Genomic DNA, 26,627 nt, shown 5'->3' on the forward strand with positions numbered 1-26,627 from the left:
TCGAGGATGGGATCAATCGACATTCAGCATTATCCCTCAACAAGCAAGTGACTGGGATGAAGATTAGGACAGTGCTACGAAAGCATCTAGACTGCTTTACAGTAATTTTACGCAGACCAGAAACGTCACCAGTAATGGAAATAAAAAAAATGGATGAAGCCAAAAAGAGCGTCAGGATGAGCAGGGAGAATACTGTGGGAGTGTGGTACTGTACAATGTCCATGATAGATATCCGCGAACGGTCGTAGGTGACCCAGGGAACGGAATGCAAAAGGATTATGATGGATAACAATGAGTCCGTTGTAGATGAAGGGGTTAGGTGTGACGGTATACATGAGCGTCCATGGTTTATGACTCGTCGCCCGCAGCTGGAGAGTCTATCTCCTCTTCTTCGTCCTCCTCGAGGATAGGCTCCTCCATTTCATCCTCTTCTACGTCATGGTCGGCTTCAAGCTCGTCGTCAAAGATTACATGGAACTGCAGCGAGCATCAGTGAAGGAACGATGAGTGGTGTCACGTCACGTACATGAGTGATCAGGGCTTTCACAAGTTTGTGGGTATGTCCCATGTTCGACAAGATCAGGGCAAAGTCATTCTGTGGTGCACGAAGGAGGTTGGGGCTGAAAACTATCGCAAGGGCTTCAGCTGTCATTTGGTTGTGTTCCTCATAGTCGGTTACTCTGCAGTAGTAACATCAATATCATGCAGCTGACGAAAGAAACAAGCAGAAAACCTCACCTATCGAGATGTTCGGCGATCCTCTTCAAAAGATCAAAGTTTGCCTGAGGAAGCCCTTGCACAACACTCCGAATACATGCAAGCCGCGCATTAAGATTCTCGAGCTCTGCAAGAACATCAACATTGAAAAAGACTATCAATGGGATAGATTTTACTCATTGCCTCAATAACGTTGAAATAGGACGACGATGGGAAGACAGGCTCAGGGAGTAACCTGAACCATGACTTGACCAAGTCGCACACGGCATGGATATCATTATCAGAGGTGATAGGCCACTCGCCTAGCGAATCATCAGTTAATTACCTGCAGGCCATTTCAGATAGAAACCATACCTCTGTTGAAGGCGTCGCGGAGAGCATTAACTTCAGAAGTAGCACCAGCGACACGATCTGTACAAGAAAAGTCAGACCTCTACAGGAGAAAGCAACGCCAGAACATACAGATGCCAACTTCACTAAGGCCACGGAACTCGACTTCAGACAAGCAAGTCAGAATAACTGACGGGATCGAGCCAATCTCGGGGTGCGCTCCATTAGCTTCACGCTCGACGAGGAACGCTAGTTCGACTCCAAAGACTAGAAACGTATGAGAGACAGGGACATGGAGAACATGGAATACCTTACCAGCTCTGGGATCCCGCGAAGCTGTAGTAGCTGATGGATGGTCATGGATATGGTCTGCGAGTTGCGGCTTTGGTGAATTTCCAAGATACGTCAAGCGGCGTTTAGCAGCAAGTTTCGCAACACGATTGATTTGCTCAATCCATCGTACCATCTCTTGTTTAGAAATAGCCTGCAGCAAATAATGACCGCCGTCTTCGGTGTCCAGCTGGAATGTGAACGATCTCTCGTTATTGATAAATTGGGCAACTCGAGCGTCAACGACCGAAAGAACCAAAGAAGGTTTACCAGAGGGCGAGAAGTCCAATTCAGCGGGCGATCGCTTCAATGCAGTAGCGTGCATGCTATCAGTAAATGCACTAGAGATAGGCCTCATCAGTTGGAAGAACGCTGAGGAGTAGCTTTTCTTCATCCGGTGTTGCTTCTGAACCTGGGTCATCGGCTTTCGAGACCGCATCGCCTTATTAATTTGATCATCTCTCCGCTCATTGCGCAATTGTTCCTGCTTTTTATCTTTGCTGAGCCGGTCATTGAGATACTTGTCTCGCTTGCACTTCTCTTGCTGCGCTGCAACTAGCTTCTGGAATGGGCGCACGGTCTTCTTGACAGATGCCGAACCATTGCCTAGAGCTTGTAGGGCTTCCCGCTGGGCCTCGTCTCTGATACTTCGGTGGTCGAGTGAAATCAAGTTCATCTCCCTCTCGATGTTATTCAACCGTTCAAAGTCTTTCCGGTCGACGTCCTCGCGGGGACGGCTCCTCTTCGAGAGCGACGGGGTAGTCAGAATGAGGTTGCAAAGGTGCCTTGAAAACCTGTCAGCAGACCGTATCTCATAGCCATAATTTACCTTACCTGCGCTTATCTAAGTTTATGATGCACTGATCGTTCTCGCCCGACGTCATGACCACATTCGGTATGCTCACCAGCTCCAGTATACGTTCCAGAATCCAGCTGACATCAACAGCGAGAACATCTCCATACGACTTTTTGGGCAAAGCCGGTCTTGAGAGAAGCCCTACGAGACTATCGCACTGGACTCCCCGAATATTCGCAATATTTTGCCATGGACGATGGTGCATACGGCTCTCTGAACTAACAACAGCCGAGGTTAGGACAGCCTCGACGAAAGACCGGACACAAGACCGGTCCCCACATCCAAAGGACGCAAAACCAGCGTTCATGCTCCTTAGGCGGGCAATCTCGATGGCTCGAAGGAAGAGGTCCATTCTCGCCTGCCGTAGTCGGATCCCCAGTTTCGGGGTGACGAGCTTCGAAATCGTCCATTTCCGAAGGATATTAAAGGCACGGATACAACTGCGGATGCTAGGCGGTAGGAGACGGTAGATAGTATCTTGAGAAAGCTCGGATATCAGCGAAGATGGCTGAACGTCCGTCAGGTGGGAATACATGGACTGTATATCAATGTCATCTGTCGACGGAACTTCCCGAGTTGAAAACCAGCCGGTACGGTCTGCGCTTTGTACCTCTAACAGATCAGCGGTGATGAAAAGGTCCTGAAAGGAAAATGAGCAATCATATTGGAAGTTAGTGAGGGGAGGACTGACCTCCTCGCTTATATTACTCAACGCCGCAGAACCCATAGCGTTCAAATTCTCGACGAGCTCATCAGCACTGATCGCATCAAGGTCCGGTGGTTGATTACCAAAGGATCGTACCCGAAGTGTCGATTTTAGCGGTCGGGTATCACCTAAGAAGACGGAAGGAGGGCGTTGAGTCTGTGTTGTGAACGCCGTGTGTGTTATTTGACGAGCGTTGTCAAGAGTGTCCCAAGCTTGGCTGACGTCATTCTCAATCGTAGTGGGAGCATCGAAGGAAGAGCGATCGAATGGATTGTCCAGGAAAGATCGCACAGCTTCAAACAGCTGAACATCATCGAGACAGTCCTGGGCTCCTCCTCCAGACGTTATCCAGTCCTTGATTGCCTCGAGCACTTCCGAACGAAATTGTATTACGTGGAGATAACTGTTTGCGGAAGGCTGGCTGGAGGGTCGACTGCTTAAGAAGCGTTTACGAAGTAGCTATAGAATGTATTAATCAGGCCATATCAAACGCAGAAAAGAGACTACCATACCTCAAAAAAGACGATAGGCGTCACAAAACTCCGGAACACATGCCACCATACTCGCGCAAACTCAGCCCGATCAACGACAAGGTCCCTGGTTTTGCCGTCCCTCAAAGACGTCTCACCATTATCATCAGCCACAGCTACTGAAACACCCTGAAGGCCATGCACGAGGACATTGACTAGGCGGTCCAAAGTTCCAGCTTGCACAATGACGCGGATGGGCCTCTCTGACGAGACTTCTGTTACCATAGCGTTCGGTCGACAAGATATAGAAGGCAACGAGCTTCGACGTGCAACGCTGCTCTTCCGCTCGAGACCCTGAGATGATCCAGGCTTTACACGGATAGAAGGTGAACGCGTCATACATTTGTCGAGATTGCCCCCCTCGACTATATAACTCGGAGGTCTGGATGGCGGGCGAGAAGGAGACCGAGATGAGGACAGTGGATCTAGGTCGCTGCGAGCAACCAGGAGAAGCTCTCCGTCATAAACAGGAATGGCAGTCTCCCGAATGTCGACGTCACCGATGTTGAATAGCTTGTCTTTACTGGACGAGGCATCCGCCCTACGAGATGCGGGAGTTAGCGCCACATCAAGTCCGCGGAGACGCTGAAGCTCGTCAACACTGAGCTTCGTCGGTCCACTCTCTAGCCGGCCACGCCAAATCTGTCCTCGATCAAGGAGTGCGACAGTTGGCAGCGGATCTACGAATAGCAGGGGCGTAAGGGGATGACAAAGCGTATGGGGCGTAGACATGGAATGCGACCAGAAAAACGGCTCAAACAATCCTTTGCGCCTCGGTTCTGCAGCTAACGAAAGTGACATGAATTGATCCGCCCTATTCACAAATCAACCTGGTTCTGCCTCAGGGTATTGGCTGTTCAACATACCGTTGGAACTTGGCCGCTAATATCGAGGACTGGTTACCTTTCTCCTCCACGAAATCTTGCCAAAAGCCGAGGAGCTTCTCAACATCCTGAGGAAGATCGTCCGTCGAGGTTTTCCTAGGGCATAACGAAATCTTCGTCCGAAAGCCCTCGAACAAGTCCCTTGTCTGTAAAAGAGGCTTTGCCGCCCACACTTCATCCGTCCTCTCTTCTCTAGCTTGCTCGAGGAGATGCTTCGCTCGATCCCTAACCTCCCCACCCCAAGGCGTCAAAACAGGCCCATTGATAAGCGTGACCTGCCCATCACCCCCAGGGTAGATCCACGACTCCACAGACATGATACTCTGACGATCCGCTCGCCTCCACGCTTTGCTAAGCCGTGCGACAGGACGCGAGCACAGCGCAGTAGAGATAGCCATCCACGAACACTCATCACCCGCAACTCGACAAAGCTCTCCAATCCTCGCCCACATGGATATCACTTCAGAGCGCGAATGCGTGCGTGACGACGCACTGCGTTCCACTTCAGAGCTGCACGATGAATCAGCACCTAAGATCTGCATGAGAAGTAGTCGTGTGAGCCAGTGCGGCCGGTCGTCGCTCCCAAACAATGCTGCTGACGGCGACGAGCCGGCTGGTGCACCATCACCTGAATCTGGAGAAGCACTGGGATCACTGTCTGCCTTCAAGATATGGTCGGCTGTGAGGTTGTCAGGAAGTTGCTGAAGAATACGTTGATGGAAGACTCTCAAACTATGGGCGACGGCGGTGGGGTCAAGGAGTGAGAGCACCTCACGGGTGAAGCCGTCTTGCGCTAGTAATGTCCATACGCGCTGCTTAGGATCAGTAAATGGATGCTGGGGGCGCTGCTGCCGTTGGGGGAGAGGCTTCATGGGTGATGCAGGGGATTGCAATCCTGTCCCCAATGCTTCCATTAGAGATGCCATCTTGGGATCGTCGCCTGGCCGGGGGGAGAATGTGCCTAGGTTTGGAGAGAATGTAGATCCAGACATCGAGGGAGAATAGATGCCAGGGTTTGGAGAAGGTGCGAAAACAGCTTGCGTAGAAGTGGATTTGGGCATTCCGGAGGCAGAACCTTCATTCCATGAAAAAGCGGGTATCGTTTCCTTTCGCCAAGTATTCCAACCAGGCTCGTCAGCAGGCGTGCCATGGTAGCGGAGGTACTCGCCAGCCATCCATGAGACGCATGAGCGCTCAAAATCCTTTGTTTTCTCTTCGGCACCACTCACGAGGTTTTCGCATAGACGAGTAAACTCATTCTCGAATGACTCTCGCCCTGCGAGGATAGGCAAGCAGAGCAACACAGCAGAACAGAGATCTTTCCACTCCGGTCTGCGAGGCTCGCCTGTAGAAACTCCTCGCTCCTCGCCCTCCACGGAAGGCTGGAGGAAAGTTGTGGCGAATACGGCTTCATGTAGGAGAGCCTCGAAGGTCCCTTTCTCAATACCACTGTCACCACAAACTAGCTCAGGATGGGTCCTTCGACCCCAATATGCGCGTTTCTTCCTGCCACCTGCGCCATCATCTCTACCCCTACTAGCCCTTAGATCATCCAAGGTATCGGCGGCTTCGCCATCCACTTCGCCCGCTTCGAGCGCAGGGACGATCTCAGTAGGGAAGAGTTCCTTGATGGCAGCGCTACGGTCGCTGGGCACTTTGTAAAAGTATAACTTCGACCCTTTAAGCTCTGCCTTGGCCGCCTTCCATCCTTTCGACAGCGTCAGATTCATAGCAGTACTGTATGGTCGATACTGCGCATAGATAGATGGCGCGGTATCTCCCATGCGGTTGATAAAACCAGCGTTATAGACGATCTGAGACGTACGACGCGAATCGCGACTGTCATGTGCATCAGGTTTGAGCATAGTAGGTGCAAGTAATGGTGAAGACGATGACGTTGTGTTTTGGCCACTGAGAGGGGTTGGGTTGGGCAACGGATGTTTACTGGAAGAAGGACTCGCAAGACTGAAGGAAAAGACACCACGCGTGCCACTGGGGCCATTCCGGTCATTATCTTTTTCCTTTGTTGATTCGGCGTCTCGCTCGGATCCTGATCCCTTCCTTTTGGGGCTTGTTGGCGCAAAGCCTAGCTTAGATGCGGATAGCTTGGAAGGTAATCGAGGCGCAAATGACGTGTTGCGAGAATGGACAGGGGGTGGGTCCTCCGATGGAGGGGAACAGAACGTGTCTGAAGTGGGTGAGGAGACGGAGATAGAAATGCCAGGGTCAGGAGAGGCGAACCCACACTCAGGAGGCGAAGACGAAAGAGGGCTATTGGTAGCAATAGTCGGGAATATGTGCTTCACGGGACTTCCAGGACCAGAGCTCGCAGAAGTGGGATGCAAGGTTGCACTGCTATTACTTCTGTTCCTGTATTCTTCCACTCTATGTTGAAAAGAGATGTCTGCAGAGGAAAAGGAGGACGTCGAGAAGCTTCCAAGATCATCTGCGGATTTTGACCAAGTTTTACGGGATATGCTGCGAAGATCGCCAAGACTTCCGTTGGTATCAGGAGAGGATGGTTGTGAAGTGGGAAAGGGACGTTGTAAATCGAAGGACTTCTTAGACGAAAGATCTAGAACCGACCTAAGAAGCACATTGAGTTATCAGTACGTGTATTACGATGCACAGCCAACTTTAATACAAAAAATGCGTGTAGAACACACAAACGCGGATGAATTCAGTGTATGCGTAAGATTCAAGGCACGAGCGGCGACCTTATCCGAGAACACGGTATAATAGAGGAAAGGGTCATCAAATGCGAGTTACAAAACCAAACTCACTTGCTCGCGTCGGCAACATGGGATTCCGGTTGAAAACCTTGAAAAATAGGTCGTGGGTCTGTGGGGCGAGATATCTTTGGCTTGCGTATGGCCACTGAACTGGTGCTACATCGAGGTTCACCTGCACTTGACGCCAAGCGTGGATCAGATGGCTTTCGGAACCATCTTGAAGGCTTGGAGAGCAGGTGGGCAAATCCGGATGGAGAATTGGAACGTGCTTGAGGGAATTGAAAGTGAGCAGGAGAGGTCGGGGTAGAAGAAGGATGCACTGCGGCATCCTGGGGGCTGAGAGAGTTGAGAGCAGGAGTGCCACGTCGAGGTGGCATATTGTAAACAATTAAAAACGAGCGATGAAGGTCTTAAGGGACTGAATTGTGTTACAATGATTAGGACGTTCTGGTAGTCAGATGATCAGTTCAAGGTGGTAGATCAGGTTGTCAGTATTGGAGACGAGGAGGGACGCACCTGGTTATCACTGTCCTAGGCAAGCTCATGCAAAGTTTCATGAAGCGTGACAGTCAAGGGAGAGGATGAAAAGGCAAACGGAGCAAACGGACATAAGTACTTTCAGTCAAGTTGTCAATCTGGGAAAATATAAGGGCGGCGTGGTGAACCCTTGATTCAAAAGATTTTCTAAATAGTACTAAATACGTTTAACACGGCGACCAATGGTAACACTTTCTCGGATTAACAGACAGTCAGTCTCAGATTAGCCACGAACTCAATTGGAGAAGAGACACCGCGTGCGTAATTCCAAGCCTCTGATTCTCGAGGATGAAATCTGATGCGTCGTCCATCGCGATGTGATCCCAAGGCGCAGACAACGAATCGAACGTACTTTGTACCGTAGTCGGACAACGGCCGCCCAAAATTAAGCACTACCGCGTTCATATCTGGGCCTTCCCGGTCTTTTAAGCGTTCCTAATGAACCGTGGGCAAGGTCATACGGTCGGCGTCACCCGCTATCGCATCCGCCGGCGGCATGACGCACCGCGATGTCGATCCTGGCACCCAATATTAAAAATATGTTCACTCCCATCTGGTAACCAGGCCAGGCCAATCGAAGAGCATGTACTCGGCCCAGGAAGTTCATTTAGATGGAAGCAGTCGATGCTAACTCTACCCAATACCACAGCCAAGGATTCTCAGAGGTGCTCATCTCGTAAGTCATCATGATCCATCACCTGCATAACCACGCTTTCAATCTTGACCGCATGCGACGGAGTTCAAACAGCATTCCACTTACATATATCAGTGAGAACTGTCAAAACTTGTTCGCTCGCATATCAAGATCCTGATACTTACAGACATGGGTGTCATGATGACCGTGGCTGCGCAGCGCCGCAATCAGGCTCACCAGCTGCTGTGTTCGTTGTTTAATAAAACATCAAAGCGGGCTCAACCGACCTTTCTGCCCCAAATGAGTGAATATATGACAAGATAAGGTGAGCTGCGAAGGGCGGGATATAGTAAACGATAAGAGTAGTACAAAAGCAGACCGTTATAGGTCTGGTTCGCTCGAGATGTCTAGACCTTACTCAATGTTCCTGACACTTGTGCCTCGGTACGCTCCCCCCACGTAAAGACACTGACCGGTCGCTCACCCTGAAGTCTGAACCGTTCAGGGTCATCATTGAGTATGTACTGTAGAGACGAGTCACGGGCGACCATCCCAAAATCGCGTTGCACTATATGACTTGCGTAGATATAGATGTTTATCTGCCGTTGTGCGCAAATTTCCAATTGTAAATGCATCCTCCACGATCCTCACCATTTCATGAGTCATGAGTGGCGGGGTTCTCGTTCTCCTTGCAATGAATCAAACAGCAAATATCAAACTAAATTTCCATTGGTATTGCATACAACAAGACTGCATTGCTTTCCGAACCTCTTGCACAAGACCTTACGCGCCATCCTTGACGGCCAGCCAAGCAGGCCTGTTAGAAATGTCCTTCCACCACCTGCACATCAAACGATTAAATTATATTCACGACAGCTGACATCATAGCTCTCACCTAGCAAGGTTAGGCCTGCTGTCAAACACCTCAGCAAAGCCATTTGTGTAAAACACAGTGCCATACGGCAGATGGAACAAATCAGCGAGCGTGAGAAACTAAATAACCGTCAGTTCGTAGCCAGAGAAAATGTCACCAAATAAATCAGACGCACATCACCAGCAAGGTACTTTTGTTTGCTGAGGATCACCTCATACACATCCAACTTCTCCTGGAGTGTCTTCAACAGCTCGCCAACACGTTCCTCATTTGGTTGCAGACCGAAGCGCCTTCAGCAATCGTCTGAGCTACGTTGAAGTCAAAAAGAGAACAACTCACGGCTTGAACACTTTTTCGAACACAATTGGCTGAACGAAGTTGGTGAAGTTGAACACCTCGACCGAAGCTGCTTGTTCAAACAGGGCCTGAGCCTTGGGGTCGCTGGGAATCAAAGGGGTGCCCTGGTTGGGGTATTTCTTGATGAGGTATCTTGCGATCGCGCGAGACTCGTATAGAATAAAACCGTCGTCATCCTTTGAGGGCGCAAGTCAGCGAACGATATCATGACATCTAGTCACAGTTCGACTCACGATGTATGGGACCTCTCCGAATGGCTGGATCGCTGTGAAAGACGCGGCCTTGTGTTCGCTTTTGGCCATGTTAACTTGGATCAACTCATATGGCATATTCTTTTCCTTCAAGATGAGGGCGACGAGGCGCGTGCATGTGGAAACAGTAGGAGCGCCATATAACTTGACCATCTTGTAAGATTACTGGGAATGAGGATGATATGCGAGTTGATGAGGGGGTTCCATGCGCGTATGAGTTATTTATACCTGTGGCTCCTGTGTAGTTCTGCATGAATATTTGGCTGGATTATGAATTGATGACACCAAAAATATTGGGTATGCTGAGTAAAGTACTGATGTTTGCCGCACTCGGAAAGGCAGTGTTACCAGTACAGGTCTCAGAGAGCGTAAAAGTACTAGCTACTTACCATAGCGGCACAATCTTGATCTGGGTGACTATGGGTCAGTGGGCCATGCGAGGCTTCGAAAGTGTAAGCACGCTGGCTTACCTATGACGCAACGCTATGACACACATTGTACGCCTTTGAAATTTGATGATTGGACACCGCAGATGCCTGTATAGCTACATACGTGCGCCCAGATACCTTACCGTTTACTGTCCGAAACACCGTTAATGTTGTCGTCTATCGTGGCGACCTTCCAGAAGGTAGGTTAAAATTCCCTGGTGAGGAAATAGAAGAGTAATCCAAATTCTAAACTTGGATGTTCCCAGTGCGAGTCCTCCGAGCTGGTTATTGGATGACACTTGTAATGAGTCTTGCTTAGTGTCGCGAGCCATAGCCTTGGTGGTTTCTGCTTAATCCAAGAAAGGGTGGTTTGCTTTGCCGTGCCAACGACAGACGATTACTAGTGGTACTGTCATCAATGTATTGGTGAGCAATGTGGCATGCGCAGTACTTACCAGTGTGAGTTACGTCGGAAGTGTAGCCAAGTGTCTGGACCCCAATGATTCAGCAAAGTCTTGATTTAAACACCGCTTGATGACAAAACAACCTCGGCCTGCAGCTGCCATTGGAATTGGAACATTACCGTACTGTATTCATGCGTCACCTCAAGTCCAATATCTTATGATCATGTCCGTCAGGCTCATCTTTCTACCTGCCCCTTTCTTGTGTTTCCCACCCTCTCCAATGTCAGAAATTTGCGAGATCGGTTGCAATGGGCTGCTATTGACATGCCGTTGATATGCCGATTGAAATGATACGATAAGATTTCTCGCGGAGTTTCAATGGCTTGCAATCGCCTTTACGCTGATGCTCGGCTACAAGAGGCAGCGCTTCATTGACTTTGTCTATACCATACCCACAATATCTCTATATTCCTTGTTCATATCCTCTATATTAACACTGTCTACAAAATGGCCCTGGAGCAGATGAAACTTTGTGATATATGTGGTCAAGAGATCCGACCACACGGCTGGAGCACTCACCGAAAGGCATGCGAGAAGAACATGGAGAACAAACTTTGAGATGAAGCCGTTGCGAGTCCCATTCGAGTAAAGGATACATTGTCATTTTAATTCTCTTGACCTTGCAATTCAGTAATATTTGTCAATGAATCTGTAGCAGGGGCTAATTCTGAATCGGCGCTTCGACATGCAGCATCTGTCTGTGCAGCAGCCTCTTCCTGCATGTGGTTGTCCAGGTCAAGTGGCAGCACTGTGGTTGACATTGACGTGGTGGTGGCTGATATAGTTCACGTAAAGAAACCGTACGATGGCTCCAGAGTGTCCCCTCGGATTCCCAGCTATTTTACTTTCTTGTAAGTGCACAATACTTGCAAGGACAGCAATGAGATTCAGACAAAAGCTGTGTTCCTACGTCTGACTGGTACCAGTTTAGCTACAGTATCCCGAATTTCCATTAACATAACTTTCAATGCTTCAAATTCTAGCTTTATGACCGTAACATCCCCTCCAATGTGGTTCACCGTGCTACTCATGTCCTGCATGAGAGTACAAGTACGACTGATATTGTCCTCATCATGGGCCAACTTGTAGGTGGCATCCAATGTGGCTTCCCGCGCCAACATTTTTTCTGTCATGTCGCAGACATCAGATTTCAGGCTCGAGATGTCTAGACCTTATTCACTTGTGCCTCGGTACATACGTTCCCCCACGTAAAGACACTGACCGGCCGCTCACCCTGAAGTCTGAACCGTTCAGGATCACCATTGAGTATGTACTGTAGAGACGAGTCACGGGCGACCATCCCAAAATCGCCTTGCACTACATGACTTGCGTAGATGTACATTTTCATCTGACGGTGTGCGCAAATTTCCAATTGTAAATGCATCCTCCACTATCCTCACCGTTTCATGAGTCATGAGTGGCGGGGCTCTCGTTCTCCTTGCGATGAATCAAGCAGCAAATATCAAATTGAACTTCTATTGGTATTGTATACAACGAGACGGCCTTTTCGAACGTTTCCTGACCTCTTGGATAAGACCTTACGCACCATCCTTGACGGCGAGCCAAGCAGGCCTGTTAGAGACGTCCTTCCACCACCTGCGCATCAAACGATTAAATCATATCCACGACAGCTGGCATCATAGCTCTCACCTAGCAAGGTTAGGCCTGCTGTCAAACACCTCAGCGAAGCCATTTGTGTAAAACGCAGTGCCATACGGCAGATGGGTCAAATCAGCGAGCGTGAGAAACTAAATAGCCAACCGATACTGTCAGATCATAGCCAGAGAAGACGTCGAGGAATAAATCAGACGCACATCACCAGCAAGGTACTTTTGTTTGCTGAGGATCACCTCATACACATCCAACTTCTCCTGGAGTGTCTTCAACAGCTCGCCAACACGTTCCTCATTTGTTTGGAGACCAAAACGCCTTGAGAAATCGTCTGAGCTACGTCGGAACAAAAAAAGAGAACCACTCACGGCTTGAACACTTTTTCGAACACAATTGGCTGAACGAAGTTGGTGAAGTTGAACACCTCGACCGAGGCTGCTTGTTCAAACAGAGCCTGAGCCTTGGGGTCGCTAGGAATCAAAGGGGTGCCCTGGTTGGGGTATTTCTTGATGAGGTATCTTGCGATCGCGCGAGACTCGTATAGAATAAAACCGTCGTCATCCTTTGAGGGCGCAAATCAGCGAACGACATCATGAGACCTGATCACAACTCGACTCACGATGTATGGGACCTGTCCGAATGGCTGGATCGCCGTGAAAGATGCAGCCTTTTGTTCACCTTTGGCCAAGTTGACCTGGATCAACTCGTATGGGATATTCTTTTCCTTGCAGATGAGAGCGACGAGGCGCGTGCATGTGGAAGTAGGAGAACCGTATAACTTGACCATTTTGTGAGATTACTGAGAATGAGGATGGTATGCGAGTTGATGATGGGGTTCCATGAGCGTATGGATTATTTATACCTATGCCATGCTCCTGTATGGCTCTGCACGAACGTTTGGGTGGATGATAAATTGATGACGATAAAATATTGCGCATGCTGAGTAAAAGTGCTGATATTTGCCGTCGCACTCGGAAAGGCAGTGTTACTAGTACAGGTCTCGGTGAGCGTAAAAGTACTAACTACTTACCATGGCGGCACAATCTTGATCGAAGCTTTGATCAATGATCTGGGTAACTATGCCTCAGTGGGCTATGCGGGGCTTCGAAAGTAGGTTGAAATTATTTGGTGAGGAAATAGAAGACCAATCCAAATTCTGGACTTGGATGCTGCCAGTGCGAGTCATCCGAGCTGATTATTGGGCGACACTTGTATGAGTCCTGCTTGGTGTCGCGAGCCATAGCCTTGGTGGTTTCCGATTAATCCCAGAAAGGGTGCTTTCAAGTTGCTTTGCCGTGCCAACGCACAAACGATTACTAGTACTGCCATCAATATATTGGACCATGAGCAATATGACATGCGCAGTACTTACTAGTGCGAGTCTTGGATTCGGAAGTATTATTCAGGGTAGTGTTGTTGTCGAGGTGAGGTCAACTCGAGCTAAACTCGGCTCGGCTCGAAAATGACCCAATTCGTTTCAACTCGAACCTTCATCAGATGTTCAATGATAAAATGATATTGGTATATAAAGAATTATAATATGTTAAATTTCTACAATCAGTCTAATAATGATATGTCAAATTATCAAGCCTTATATTGGAGGATAGACATGGCAGGACCTGCCAAATATGCAAGAATGAGACCTCATACCTTCACTGATCAAAGTAACAAAGATGGGTGATGTAAGATCTAGCGTTACATTTATGACACATTCATGGACTGTGTTCTCTTCAATTATAATGGACGCTTGCCCTGGCAGAACTCACAAATGTCATCATGGTGATAGGGATTATAGGGGAGCATCTGGATGGCATGACAGGCAAGCTTCACAATTGTGACACTTCATCAACTCATATGACTATGTATATAATGAATGGTTGCTTTTATGTATCATATGATTCTCATCAGAAAGATGAGTATTACATAGGTGTGTCCAGTTGACATCATTCTTACAAGTATCAGTCACAAATACACATGTGATCAGCAAAGTAATTGCAGGTGAATTTGGAGCAAGGATCTCAAAATGATACATGCTAAAACTGTAGTGGCAGACTGATGACATATTGTTGACAAAGATGCTATCATCACAATGTGAATACCTTGATTGCTACCATTGGTAAAATATACAAAGATGAGGTATTTACTATGATTCACTTTCAGTCTGGAGGCTGGGTATAATCTCGGCATCACAAGCAACTTGCATGCACCATAGTGGGACCACAGCACATTATCTAGTAGCGAGGTACAATTAACTATTACTGTGCCGACGGTATGCTACAAACTGCCACCGTCACCATCAGGCACTGACACTTCTTTCGTTCGTGCTCGCTTCTCTCGGATCCTCGCTAGCGCGCTATTCTTTACCAGGGGATGCTGAGCGGTCGAGTATGAAGGGAAAATTTGCCTAGAAAATGTGAGAACCAGTAGAATAAAACGAGTCATCAATTACCTGTTCCACCATACAGTAAGGTCATTCACTTCTTGCTTCTCATCCGGGTCTTCAAAAATATCTAAAATGGAATTGTAGAACCTTTCCGAGTCGGTGACTGTGTCTGTACACGAAAACACAGGAGATGAGGTGAGGGAAAATCTGTTCTGGAATGAATATTTATCATTGAGTATAAATGTACAGATCCAAAGGGGGGACAAACCTGCATTGCAATATATGCGATGGAGGGCAGTGTAACTCGGGTCATTCCATGAATCTGAGCATTACCTGAACGAGTTGCCTTCAGTTCTCTGTCCACAGAACTGGGGGATGTGAAGGTGTGTCTATATGCCTAAGAGTCTAGTTAAGAGCAAAGAAATTTGGGAGCAACGCGAAATATCTTACACAAACAAGTAAGGCGCTTCGAAACAGACCATTCCATGGATCCTCGGGATCATAATGGTAGTCTGCGTACAAGAACAGCGGCCACTGGTCTCCAGTCACAATGATCTCACCACTCTTTAGTTTAGCTTTTGTCCTGCATTCCATTAGTAAAGATGCCAAGGAAATAGATGCCACACACTCGGAGTTAGACCAGTCGAGGCCAGCAGGACAAAGTAATGCACCTGTCCGTTCATGGTGAAAACCGCGGTCGACTTTCATGTTGCGAGCGAGAGGAGGAATGATATTTTGTCCCTTTGGGGTAATCCAATTGAGGACACTGCCTTTGAGACTTTTTGTATCATCACCTCTTGCTCCAGATGTGCCTTTGGTGAGCTGACATGATATGTGAGATAAACGGATAACTTTGCAGACGTAGAAAACAGGATACTTGCCAGCTCCGCTACAGCATCAACCTCATCATCTCTGCCCTGCATCAAACGCTCTTCCAGGCCTGCCACAGATTTGAGAAGTTCTTGGAAAACACGATGCTCATGTCGTTCCCTTAGAATATACAAACGATTAAATGGGCTGCACACAACTCTGCAGGAAAGTAAGATACTCAGCTGTAAAGTTTTCCTCTGGAGCATCAGCTAATTCTCCCATCCGTAGAATTCCGTTTGTTAGAAGGGCTTGGAAGTTGCAAAGGGCGTGGACCGTTTGCCCGAAATGATGACCATAATGAACCAACAGATCCGTCGCACTGCTGTTGAATATCATTGTAATGAGCATCGGCAGCTGGATTGCTTCCCGAAAATATAGCTACTCACGGCCTTTTCCTGGGCCCCAGTTGTAGGGCATCAATTGGTTTACGACGTTGGCCACAAGACTGCTGGTCCTCAGACATGGCAACCTGGTGCAATAAGTGCAAGGTAGGGTAAGAAAAAAAACTGCTATGACCGCAACTCTAAATACCTTTGCCCGCAATATTTGCTGCAGTTTGTGGGCGACTGCAAATTCTGTTTTAGGAATCAAATTAGAATAACGAGCTACTGTCAATTACGGAAGTACAGCCTGTAACCGAAGAGGGTGGAGAGGATTCATCGAACATTATGCAATTCAGCGACAGTGTGTAAGCTCCAGCAGTACTATTATATGTCAGCCGTTTGGCTCAATCCAGTCGGAGATTTCGTTTATAGCTAGCACTGACACATTGCGCATGTGACTTTCGTGAGGCTCAGAGGACCTGACTGGTTTCAGGATAGATTATCCTGGACCTTTATTTTTTATTGCGCTATTTGTTGATGTTTCCCTTGTTTTCATGGCCGCGGCCTTAGAGTCGAGTCAGGCACACAAGCTACTGGGAGGCGGGAGGGTCAGGAGGAACGAAGGTCTGTGCATAGCGTCAGTGAGCGAGCAGCCAGAGACCAATTGAATTGTAGTACTAGTACATGTATAACAACAAGCAGCATCAAAAATGACTATTTGGCAAGGATGGAATAATCGAGTCAAAGTCTATACACCGATGCCTCGTTGTTGATTGACCAAGCGTAGTGCATGCACGCTGTGCACTTGAGACCGAGTATTTAAAACAATGGAATGAAGTCTACTTACAGGTCTTGCAACCACCCACCTGGGCCATCCCGGTGTAGAGAATCATGCCTCTCATGGCATGATATGGCAGTTTCCACTAAGGGAGTATACAGCACCAACTCGCAGCACCACTCTGTGTACTGTCCACAGCAATTCCTATATGAGGCGCAGCTTTCCTGTGCAATGCGCGCACCATTCCCGCGCTTGCGTGCCCTATAGCACCAGCCATCCAGATGCATCCATCCACTGTCCACCAAGCTCCCTAGTGCGTATATTTCCATTTCCTTTATTAGCATAGTGTTCCACCTTTATTTTTATCATGGACTCTCACCCATATATATCTTACATACCTACTCGGTAGTGCTTCGGCTCCGCATGACCGCGCTTAGGCGCGCTGTAGAGACTCGTGCATCTCATAGTGTGATATGGCGCTTTACACTAGGGAGTATACAGCACCAACTCGCAGCATCACTCTGTGTACCATCCACAGTGATTCCTATATGACGCGCAGCTTTCCCGCGCAACGCGCGCCATGCACGCACCATTCCTGCGCTTGCGCGCCCTATAGCGCCAGCCATCCAGATGCATCCATCCACTGTCCACCAAGCTCCCTAGTGCGTATATTTCCATTTCCTTTATTAGCATAGTTCCACCTTTATTTTTATCATAGTTTCTCACTCATATATATTTTTACATACCTACTCGGTAGCGCTTCGGCTCCGCATGAGCACGCTTAGGCACGCTATATAAGCGCCAGCAGTACATACTATTATTTACCTTACTTTTCACCCAACTTTACCTAGTACTTACTACTTAGAAAGTCGCAGTAGAAATCTATTCATTAGCACAACACATCTCACATCCTTTATCTTGCTTATATCTTCACATAAGTTTAGTCTCTCTTATTTCCGCTTACACGCGCGCGCTTTCCCACGCTTCGCGCTAATACGCGCGCGCGTTCCCGCGCCTTCGTACCTTGCGCGCACCTGCGCTTTCTCGCGCTTCGCTGAAGCGCGTACCTCTAGATCTCCGCTGCACCTGCTTCCCCTTTAGGGTCGAATGCACTTGCCATCTCAAGTATCGCAGACTAGGCAACGCACGACCTACAACTTTTTAGATACAGTCAGGAGCATTTCTTTGTTCCTCTCAGTATTGTTGTTTCTACAGCGCTATATAAGCGCCAGCAGTACATACTATTACGGACTTACTTTTCACCTAACTTTACTTTTGACTTGAGTACCACCCACTATTTACCTAGCTGAACATACATAGTAGAAATCTATTTGTCTGCACTTTGCACCTCTCTTCACTTGTCTTACATCTTATCCTCACTTAAGCTTACTCTTTCTCATTTCCACACATGCACGCGCGCTTTCCCGCACTTCGCGCTAATACACGCACGCGTTCCCGCGCATTCGTACCTTGCGTGCACCTGCGCTTTCTCGCGCCTCGCTTCAGCGCGTACCTCTAGATCTTTGCTGCACTCACTTCCCTTTAGGGTCAAATGTGCTTGTCTCCTCAAGTAACGCAGACTAGGCAACGCATGACCTACAACATTTTATAGATACAGTCAGGAGCATTCAATTGTTCCTCTCAGTATCGTTGTTTCTACACCGGGTATTGATCCATGTATTTAGCCTATGGGCCTCCTCGTTCGTGTGCTGGCGGATGAACCTTAGGAGCTGTAGCTGGTGGTCTGCTTCCTTCTCGAAATTGTCGGTTGAAATTTGGGCACTTGGCAGATATCCGGGAAGTCGATGCTTGAAGAAAATGGTGTACTGTGGACAGTATAAGAGTCGGTTTTCAACTTGCAGATGAGTCACGTACCATCCCGCATGCACTGGCTATCAAATGCTCTGGAAGTCTCTCATACTGGGCGGGGAAAAGATCTAATAGCGAGCGGTGTTGCACTCTGAGCGGTTGCAAAATACAAAGTGCCAGAATTACTAGGATTGGTATCCGACAATAATATTTCTGTAAGATACAAATTAATATCACGATCATATGATTTTAATGAAAATTCATACCCCATTCGAAGAGCAGGCAAAGTTAATCGATGTCACCTCATCATTCCAAAGCGTCAGACCAGTAAGCTGAGTGACATACGGTCCGACTGTCCCGGCGTGGTAGTCTTCCAAACAAAAGCCACCCAGAGCCTTCTTCCGTAGATCCTCAGCAAAAGTTGAACAATTCTCCTTTAAAAACTTCACAAATCTATAGCGCTCGTAGTATACCTGTAGGTGTGCATTAGCTATGCCAGTGCAAACTCCAATAGGGCCAAAACATACAAGATCAACCATTTTTTACACACCATATCCAAGGGTTTGACCTTGTTGGTATCCCGACACTTGAAACCTGTCAAAAGGTAATCGAATTGAGACATACTACTCTTGTTTATGCCTACCTTGCTCGACCGGCTGGCCAGCATGCTTTGCGACTGTCATCATTTCGATGATGAAGTCCTTGCAGGCTATACGGAATGAAGTTTCTTGTATGCCGTGAGTAGTCAAACACTGCCTAGCAAGAATGGCGGCATCACGGATGCATGCAGCTGCCGCAGGAAAGGTGATTTTAAGGGTCTCATTAGTGTACTCAATACCTTGTGCAAAGAGGGCCGGATCGCAAATTACATAGTGCGACTTTGGCAAAGGGCCGTTCGCCAAAGCGATACCAGTAATCGGTATTGGAAGGAAAGTTGTCAGCTCGGGAGGCGTTGTATTACATTTCGACCCAGTGCTTACTGTAACAGGAACTGGGGGATGTAACTCCATGTTCGCTGCGGCAGAGGTTGAAGGGAGTATGTAATCTCCTGTAGCAGACATCTGAAATCCAATCCCAAATGCCGATGTCTCTGCGCCTGTCCATTCGCCATCAGGCTTGAACGAACCTATGGCAGACAAGAAATTGTCATCCAAAAATACTTCATCAAACCCGGTATCAACCCGGTGTAGAGACTCATGCCTCTCATGGTGTGACATGGCAGTTTCCACCAAGGAGTGCATAGCACGAACTTGTAGCGTCACTCTGTGCGCTACCCGCAGCTATCCCTATATGAGGCGCAACTTTCCCACGCAATGCGCGCTATGCGCGCACCATTCCCACGCTTGAGCGCCCTATAGCGCCAGCCATCCAGAAGCATCCATCCACTGTCCACCAAACCCTCTAGTGCGTATATGTCCATTTCTTTTATTAGCATATCATTCCACCTCTATTTTTATAATGGACCCTTACTTATATATATCTTTACATACCTACTCGGTAGCGCTTCGGCTCCACATGACTGCGCTTAGGCGCGCTATATAAGCGCCGACACACAAGTTTTCCACTTACTTTTCACCCAACTTACTAGTTACCACCCACCATTTTACTTAGCAGAACATAGTAGAAGTCTATTTGTCTACACTTTGCATCACTCTTCTCTTATATTGTATCATATCATCACTTAAGTTTAGTCTCTCTTATTTCGCGCCTTTCCCGCGCTTCGCGCTAATACGCGCGCGCGTTCCCACGCCTTCGTACCTTGCGCGCACCTGCGCTTTCTCGCGCTTCGCGTTCCCACGCATACCTCTAGATCTTTGCTGTACTCACTTCCCCTTTAGGGTCGAACGCACTTGTCTCCTCAAGTAACGCAGACTAGGCAACGCGCGACCTTTCAACATTTATAGATACTGTCAGGAGCATCATTTGTTCCTAGCAGTATTGTTGTTTCTACACCAGCTCGGAGCGTCACTGAATTGAGAGCCACTGAGGGGGGCACAATGATCAGTGAGGACGATATTGCGCCCTGGCTCAATGTCCTTCTGTCAAAGAGTCAACAACTCATCCTCAGTGCAATATATTGTGTACGCACTTGAATCACAGGCCTTGTTATGAGATCATTGTCCGTATATACCCAGAGTTGCTTCCAGCCGTATGGGATGGTGAATGGCTAGTGAAACATGAGCGGTGATTAACGAGCCCCTCTAAACCCTTGATCAAAGCACTTACTGTTAGATCTGCTTGCTGGCGTGTATCCTGTAGAGGAATTCAGCGGTACTTTGACAGACTCAGAATAAAACCTACCATGTAGACAGATTCGTATGCATCCTCTGTGTCCACGGTCGGCAGATTTACTTGCGAAGGTAACACGTTGTAGGGATTCATTTCTGGCTGGGCTTGTAGAGACTGTTTTTACCTTACCTTATGTTGGCACTTTTGTAGCTTACATAATCAATCAATCTTTTCACCAGTTACCAGTATGAGTCTGAGTGCTCAGCAGTTTTCTATGATATTTCCTCTCCTCTGAGCTTTAAGCCTAGTCCAGAAACCCTTTAGGGTCGAATAGCAGCTAGGTTCTGCAAGACCCAACATATTGTTCAGACTCACCATCTGAATTGTTGTACCTTCAACGTGAGCCACCTTGAGGAAAGCCCCCTCGAGGGTTTCAACTACGTGTTGCTAGAATAGTCATATGTCCGAGTCAGCCTAGAACACGTCGAAAGTTGAGAACCTACCGAGCGACTAAACCAGTCAAAGATAGTTGCATCCTTTCCAACTGTGGGAGGACTGTAGATATGACCCACTCTGAACTGTAAGGACATTATGGAGGAAGGCCAACGATAATTTTTTAGGTGATAAGTCGGTGCAATGGTGAGTACTATACTGATGGTCTTTTAAGACCCCACCTAAAGCTTACAATTTGTGTTGTCAGATTACCCAAAATTTCACAAAAGCCATCCGAAGATCTCCACTGCATCGAAGTCTAGTGCGACCTTTATCAACTTGAGGCAAACTCATGCATGAATACTAACCCCATTTTCGTGGAGTTATTTCATTCTGGACAGCTCTGTGTCGGTGAATAAAGCACCTTCGCAGATTCAATTCTTGATATCCAATCGCTCGGCAGAGGTTGGACTCACCTGACCAATACTTGGCGTGAGAAAATGACTGTATCCAAAGATCAGCGGACAAAGTCAGTGATACATCATTGACGTTGATTCAGAGTCAACATCAGTGCAAATGAAAATGACTCACGGCCACATTGATTCATCGTCAGTGCAAATGAAAGTTCTTTGCAGGCCGGAGAGCACCTGACAAATCATAGTCAGATGATTATGACGGTATGTACTGATGCGAAATACTCACGTTGAATCAATGTCGATGCAAATGAAAACCCTCATTTGCGGGTTGGAGAGTGAATCACAGTCACCGAATACTGAATTTGAGAATACGGCCAGCGGTTTGACGAAAGACTACAGCCTCTAGTACATTTGATGCAAACTTGAAGGCCCCACGGTGTAAGTATCTGCCATCGACAAGCGCTATTGGTATGTGCAAGTTTCGGAACAGTCCGTTTGATCCAGTAGTCCTTGCATTGATAATAGAGCAACTCAACCAAAATCAATAGAAAATTTCCATTGAACCATGTCCTCCACTGTGAAACCTGTTCTTGCATCTCTCATCCCTGATTGTCATCAGGTCAACTCACATACTCTCAAGCTTCACCCCAGCGACCCAAGAGTTAATGTTAATTTATTGGATCGCTGTGCGGCCTGGCGTGGCGACGTCCCACAACAACCCCAGGACGCATACCCTGAGACCGCGTTGCAAGAGCCATCATCTGTAGGTGGCATCAATTAAATATCATGCAATGCGACTAATATTATAACCAAACTAGATGGATATCTTCTGTCTTCCTCCATTCTGGGAGACCACTCGCGATAGCGATCTCACTATTCGCCTCATCAGTGCTCAGCGGTCGGAGCGTCAGGCAGAGAGCCGACTTATCCAGAAACACCTGAAACGCGTAATGATTGAAAATGAACTATACCATCATATGGACCAACATGCAGGGCGAAGACTCCAGAAAGCTGACATCAGCGTTGGTGTTTCACGCGGTGTGTTGCGAGTATCTGGCCTTACAAGCAACACACTCGACGGTGCGGGTAGTGACGTTTCAAGTGTACATGAATCAGATGCAGAATAGACCTCTTGAAATTTGTAGCATGCCTTGTCGGTTCCATCATACTTGTTCCATGCTTAGTACATCATGATATGTTAGATATGTACAATCATGGCTCCCACCGACTTATGACTCTACACGTGTTGTGCGGGTAGCTTTCTTTTGCCTTCTTGAAGTGATATATATATATTGTATGCAGCTTCCCTTCGTACTGCTAGTTTTGTTTCACTAGTAACATTGAAAAGACGAAATTTGCTGGGGCCCAAAAGCACAACTGCACTGAGTACTACTACCACCTCCGAGTCTGATCTTTAGGATCGGTTAATGATACATACTACTAATCATTGTCTTCTGTAGTAAGATCGATGACCTCTGTCTTTCCTACACAGTCATGATGTTTGAAGATTCGCCTCGTCATGATCAGGTCACAACCGTTGCACCGCATGAGAAAATGATGACATTCGGCTTTTGTGAGGCCAGGCCGGGAGAAGGAGTCCAGTTTCATAAGCTTCTCGAAGACTTGGTGAGTTTCATTTCATCGAAGCTGGCGCCTTTGGATGACATCCTCTAGTTTGATGTCTATTGGGTAAATCCTATGGTATCACTTTGCCATACACAGTTGCAACTTGTTTGAGTACACACCATTTCCATCAAGAAATATGATTTCCTGTGGCCTGGCCTCATCAGAGTCTGTCATCAGGCCCATCAGTATACCATGATGTGACTAACGGTCATCACCATAACAGAATGTATCTTACTGCGTCTTGGGTAATTCTTGATGGGTAACCCGGATGAATTATGTATTTGTTCGATGAAAACTACACCAGTGATTCATTGGCATCGACCAACAACTCAAAGTTGCGGGGCAGCTTACCGATATAACCGCATTTGCTCGATGCGCAATGGGCCACATACTCCCCTACATGCAGTCCCCGTCTCAACACGATTATTGCTGCCTCATGATGGTAACTGACATTGTTGTTGTTGTTGTTGTTGTTGTTGTTGTTGTTGTTGTTGTTGTTGTTGTTGTTGTTGTTGTTGTTGTCTATGAACACACATAGGCATCGTGGTCCTCGGAATTGATGAGACTGCAATGCAATGCGAGCTTGGAAGGAACCACATGCTCCCCATCATCGTTAATTGGCCTGTGTCAAAACAAGAGTAAGATCTTCGAGGCAATCTTGTACTTAAGTTGGCTAACGTACCAATACCAGACGCATAGCGTTTCGCTGGTCTCATCTAATTCGAGTACCGCATTCTTCCTGCCACTGACTCTGGCTGCAAACTTTGCTCGCTGACACTCTCGTCGAAGTCTGTCAGTTGCGACGTTGGCCTGGGTTTGTAAGCGATCAGGAGCCATACTATGCCAGCAGATTCGCCTTGTGCAACTGGATATACCGTCCTGGCCTTTTATACCAATTTCAGTTATGTGAGTACTAGCTTGTTAGGTCCGTTTTTTTTATGTAATTCTACGCCTTCAGCAACTGGGGTGGTACTGCTTTCATTACACATGTGTGCCGTTTAGTTTGTGTCTATTTCATAATGGAAATATCTACGTAGTACTAGTCCTCCATTTACGTTGACAGTTCAAAGTCTTCAGGTCGGTGGGTTTGCTTCCAGGTGGGTTTGCTTCCCGGTGGGCTCGCTTCCCTACAAACTTAAATGTATGTAACATCATGCTCGGCTGTATTGGCATACAAGCTGACGCGCAATGAAACTCAGCAATAAGCGCTATTTAGTTTAAACTTTTAGGTTTGAAGCTAACTACTACTGTAATCGGCAGTTGCAGTGGATGGCTTTGACCTGTGAGTCTAGAATCATCCAGGAATTTGACCCTTGATCTTAAATCGTTGACAAACTTGAACCTGTTAGAACACACTTCCAGGCCCAGGCCACAGCGGTGATACTACTCGTCAGTTAACGCATGTTCGTAACCCACACCCCCTCGCCTGAAAATGTATGGATTATTGCCAGCTTCCGAGTCCTCCTCTATGAACGTGGCTAGATACTTGACTGTTTGCCAGTGCACTTGCAGACGAAGCTTCGCGCAACTCAACGCATACGTGAACCATCAAAGGACATGTAAAAAGCGAAAGAAGCACCTTTCGAATGTGCTATCAAAGGCCAAAGAGGTATGGACTACAAGAAAAAGACCATGTAGAGAAGAAGACAAATGTGACAAGCTAGCTGGGTCTACTCCAAGTCCTTCGACCATTGCCCATAGTGCAGAGACTTGGACTTCGCGAGGAGGGGAAAGCGGGGCACACCCACAACTGGATCATGGATTTGCCAGCTTAGAATTCGCTTCTGATCAGGCTATTGTCAGCGGAGAAGAATACAATTTGGCATCATGATCAGGTATCGAAACTGAACGCGAAGTGAGTATCAGATATTAATGATTATTATTGATACCCTAACAGTCTGTTAGGAATGGTGCAGTCCTTTAGAGTCTTTGCATGTGGTCGATGATCCACAGTCGCTCGCCAAACGTCGTCCATGACACATCAATCGTCGTCTTCCTGCACGATTTCGAGATATCCTTCCTCAACCCCCACCTATGACCGAGCTGGCCCTGCCACTAGCCCCAGACCTCCCGCCCACTTCAGAGACAAGTGCACTATTGTCATGCACCCTTCGTTTCTTTTGTACACTTCCCAATGTTTTTGGACTTTCGCGTTGTAGAGAATCATGCCTCTCATGGCGTGATATGGTAGTTTTCACCAAGGAGTATACAGCACGAACTCATAGCATTACTCTGTGCGCTACCCGCAGCTATCTCTATATGAGGCGCAGCTTTCCCACGCAACGCGCGCCATGCGCGCACCATTCCCACGCTTCACGATGTATACGCGCGCGCGCGTTCCCGCGCTTGCGCGCCCTATAGCGCCAGCCATCCAGATGCATCCATCCACTGTCCACCAAGCTCCCTAGTATGTATATTTCCATTTCCTTTATTAGCATAGTTCCACCTTTATTTTTATCATAGTTTCTCACTCATATATATTTTTACATACCTACTCGGTAGCGCTTCGGCTCCGCATGAGCGCGCTTAGGCGCGCTATATAAGTGCCAGCAGTACATACTACACGGAACCTACTTTTCCTACTTTTCACTTACTAGTTACTACCCACTTACTACTTAGCAGAATATAGTAGAAAGCTATTCCTTTACATTTTGCACTCTTATATCTCTTATCTTGCTTTATATCACTACTTAAGCTTAGTTTCTCATTTCCGCATACGCGCGCGCACTTTCCCGCGCTTCGCGCTAATACGCGCGCGCGTTCCCGCGCCTTTGTACCTTGCGCGCTCCTGCGCTTTCTCGCGCTTCGCTGAAGCGCACACTTCTAGATCCTTGCTGCACTCACTTCCCCTATAGGGTCGAACGCACTTGCTTCTCAAGTAATGCAGACTAGGCAGTGCGCGACCTTACAACTTTTACAGATACAGTCAGGAGCTTCTTTTGTTCCTCATTGTATTGTTGTTTCTACAGCGTCAATATTACAGTGATTGCTTGCCAACTCACAATCCAGAAGAGCTTACAACTCTAGAAAACCTCACTCTGACGCATTCCGAGTCAGACCAAGATTTCAGCATGCCTACTCCTGTAATACATAATAGCAGCATAGAAGCCCCAGATGCTTTTCATCCATATCCAAACAAATCATTGTTTCTCCTTGGCGATTGGTTTTGGAATGGGGGTATCCAGAAGTCACACAAGAGTTTCAAGGAACTATTACGGATAATCAGTGACAGCGAGTTTCAATCTGAAGACATCCATGCTACGCGCTGGAATTTAATCAACAATCAACTTGGATCTAGCGCGGACGATGCAGAGGCGCACGATAATGTGACCTTCAAAGGTGCTGGGTGGAAGAAGACCGCAATCAACATCAAGGTACCCATTCACAAACGCGCAGAAAACCCAGGTATCCACGACTATCTCACCACTGATTTATATCATCGACCGCTCGTATCTGTTATCCAGGAAAAGCTTGCAAACAAAAAGCACGATGAACTATTCCATTATCAGCCCTATGAACT

General features: G+C 47.5%; 6 protein-coding genes across 6 annotated transcripts; 1 reads left to right on the forward strand and 5 right to left on the reverse strand.

Annotated features, from left to right (window-relative positions):
* Nucleotides 1-348: 348 nt before the first annotated feature.
* On the reverse strand, nt 349-7,462 carry F5891DRAFT_1188031 (uncharacterized protein; the record flags this gene model as incomplete). The annotated part of the gene is made up of 12 exons (XM_041366937.1): nt 349-477; nt 527-680; nt 739-844; nt 894-1,019; nt 1,072-1,128; nt 1,180-1,314; nt 1,363-2,162; nt 2,212-2,873; nt 2,925-3,398; nt 3,452-4,283; nt 4,336-6,939; nt 7,137-7,462. The coding sequence occupies 12 exons, from the start codon at nt 7,460-7,462 to the stop codon at nt 349-351; spliced, it is 6,405 nt and encodes a 2,134-aa protein (XP_041226506.1).
* Nucleotides 7,463-9,039: 1,577 nt separating this feature from the next.
* Nucleotides 9,040-9,891, reverse strand: F5891DRAFT_979830 (glutathione S-transferase; the record flags this gene model as incomplete). Its single annotated transcript, XM_041376937.1, has 5 exons — nt 9,040-9,097; nt 9,152-9,249; nt 9,306-9,420; nt 9,470-9,663; nt 9,721-9,891. The coding sequence occupies 5 exons, from the start codon at nt 9,889-9,891 to the stop codon at nt 9,040-9,042; spliced, it is 636 nt and encodes a 211-aa protein (XP_041226507.1).
* Nucleotides 9,892-12,078: 2,187 nt separating this feature from the next.
* On the reverse strand, nt 12,079-13,718 carry F5891DRAFT_274015 (glutathione S-transferase). Its single transcript, XM_041371158.1, has 8 exons — nt 13,614-13,718; nt 13,272-13,557; nt 13,137-13,211; nt 12,861-13,019; nt 12,610-12,803; nt 12,445-12,559; nt 12,281-12,378; nt 12,079-12,226 (listed from the first exon to the last, which is right to left on the reverse strand). The coding sequence occupies exons 2-8, from the start codon at nt 13,272-13,274 to the stop codon at nt 12,169-12,171; spliced, it is 702 nt and encodes a 233-aa protein (XP_041226508.1). The 5' UTR covers nt 13,275-13,557; nt 13,614-13,718; the 3' UTR covers nt 12,079-12,168.
* A 797-nt stretch (nt 13,719-14,515) lies between these two features.
* On the reverse strand, nt 14,516-15,830 carry F5891DRAFT_951359 (uncharacterized protein; the record flags this gene model as incomplete). Its single annotated transcript, XM_041375037.1, has 7 exons — nt 14,516-14,645; nt 14,691-14,836; nt 14,893-15,021; nt 15,075-15,207; nt 15,253-15,436; nt 15,502-15,614; nt 15,673-15,830. The coding sequence occupies 7 exons, from the start codon at nt 15,828-15,830 to the stop codon at nt 14,516-14,518; spliced, it is 993 nt and encodes a 330-aa protein (XP_041226509.1).
* A 2,393-nt stretch (nt 15,831-18,223) lies between these two features.
* F5891DRAFT_1188034 (uncharacterized protein) lies at nt 18,224-19,621 on the reverse strand (the record flags this gene model as incomplete). The annotated part of the gene is made up of 5 exons (XM_041366938.1): nt 18,224-18,421; nt 18,471-18,617; nt 18,671-18,877; nt 18,955-18,998; nt 19,048-19,621. The coding sequence occupies 5 exons, from the start codon at nt 19,619-19,621 to the stop codon at nt 18,224-18,226; spliced, it is 1,170 nt and encodes a 389-aa protein (XP_041226510.1).
* A 2,425-nt stretch (nt 19,622-22,046) lies between these two features.
* On the forward strand, nt 22,047-23,218 carry F5891DRAFT_979834 (uncharacterized protein; the record flags this gene model as incomplete). The annotated part of the gene is made up of 4 exons (XM_041376938.1): nt 22,047-22,244; nt 22,300-22,519; nt 22,974-23,107; nt 23,156-23,218. 4 exons carry the CDS (start codon nt 22,047-22,049, stop codon nt 23,216-23,218), a joined length of 615 nt encoding a protein of 204 aa, XP_041226511.1.
* Nucleotides 23,219-26,627: the final 3,409 nt, after the last annotated feature.

Source organism: Suillus fuscotomentosus (assembly GCF_016647785.1).
Source record: "Suillus fuscotomentosus strain FC203 chromosome Unknown F5891scaffold_24, whole genome shotgun sequence".
Taxonomy (NCBI): Eukaryota; Fungi; Basidiomycota; class Agaricomycetes; order Boletales; family Suillaceae; genus Suillus; species Suillus fuscotomentosus.

Excerpts from the sequence above, each read along its gene's own strand:
- F5891DRAFT_274015 (XM_041371158.1), bottom strand. Across the intron at positions 12,804-12,860 it reads TCGGACAGGTCCCATACATC|GATGACGACGGTTTTATTCT; the intron begins GTGAGTCGAGTT and ends GCGCCCTCAAAG. Across the intron at positions 12,227-12,280 it reads AGCAGGCCTAACCTTGCTAG|GTGGTGGAAGGACGTCTCTA; the intron begins GTGAGAGCTATG and ends TTTGATGCGCAG.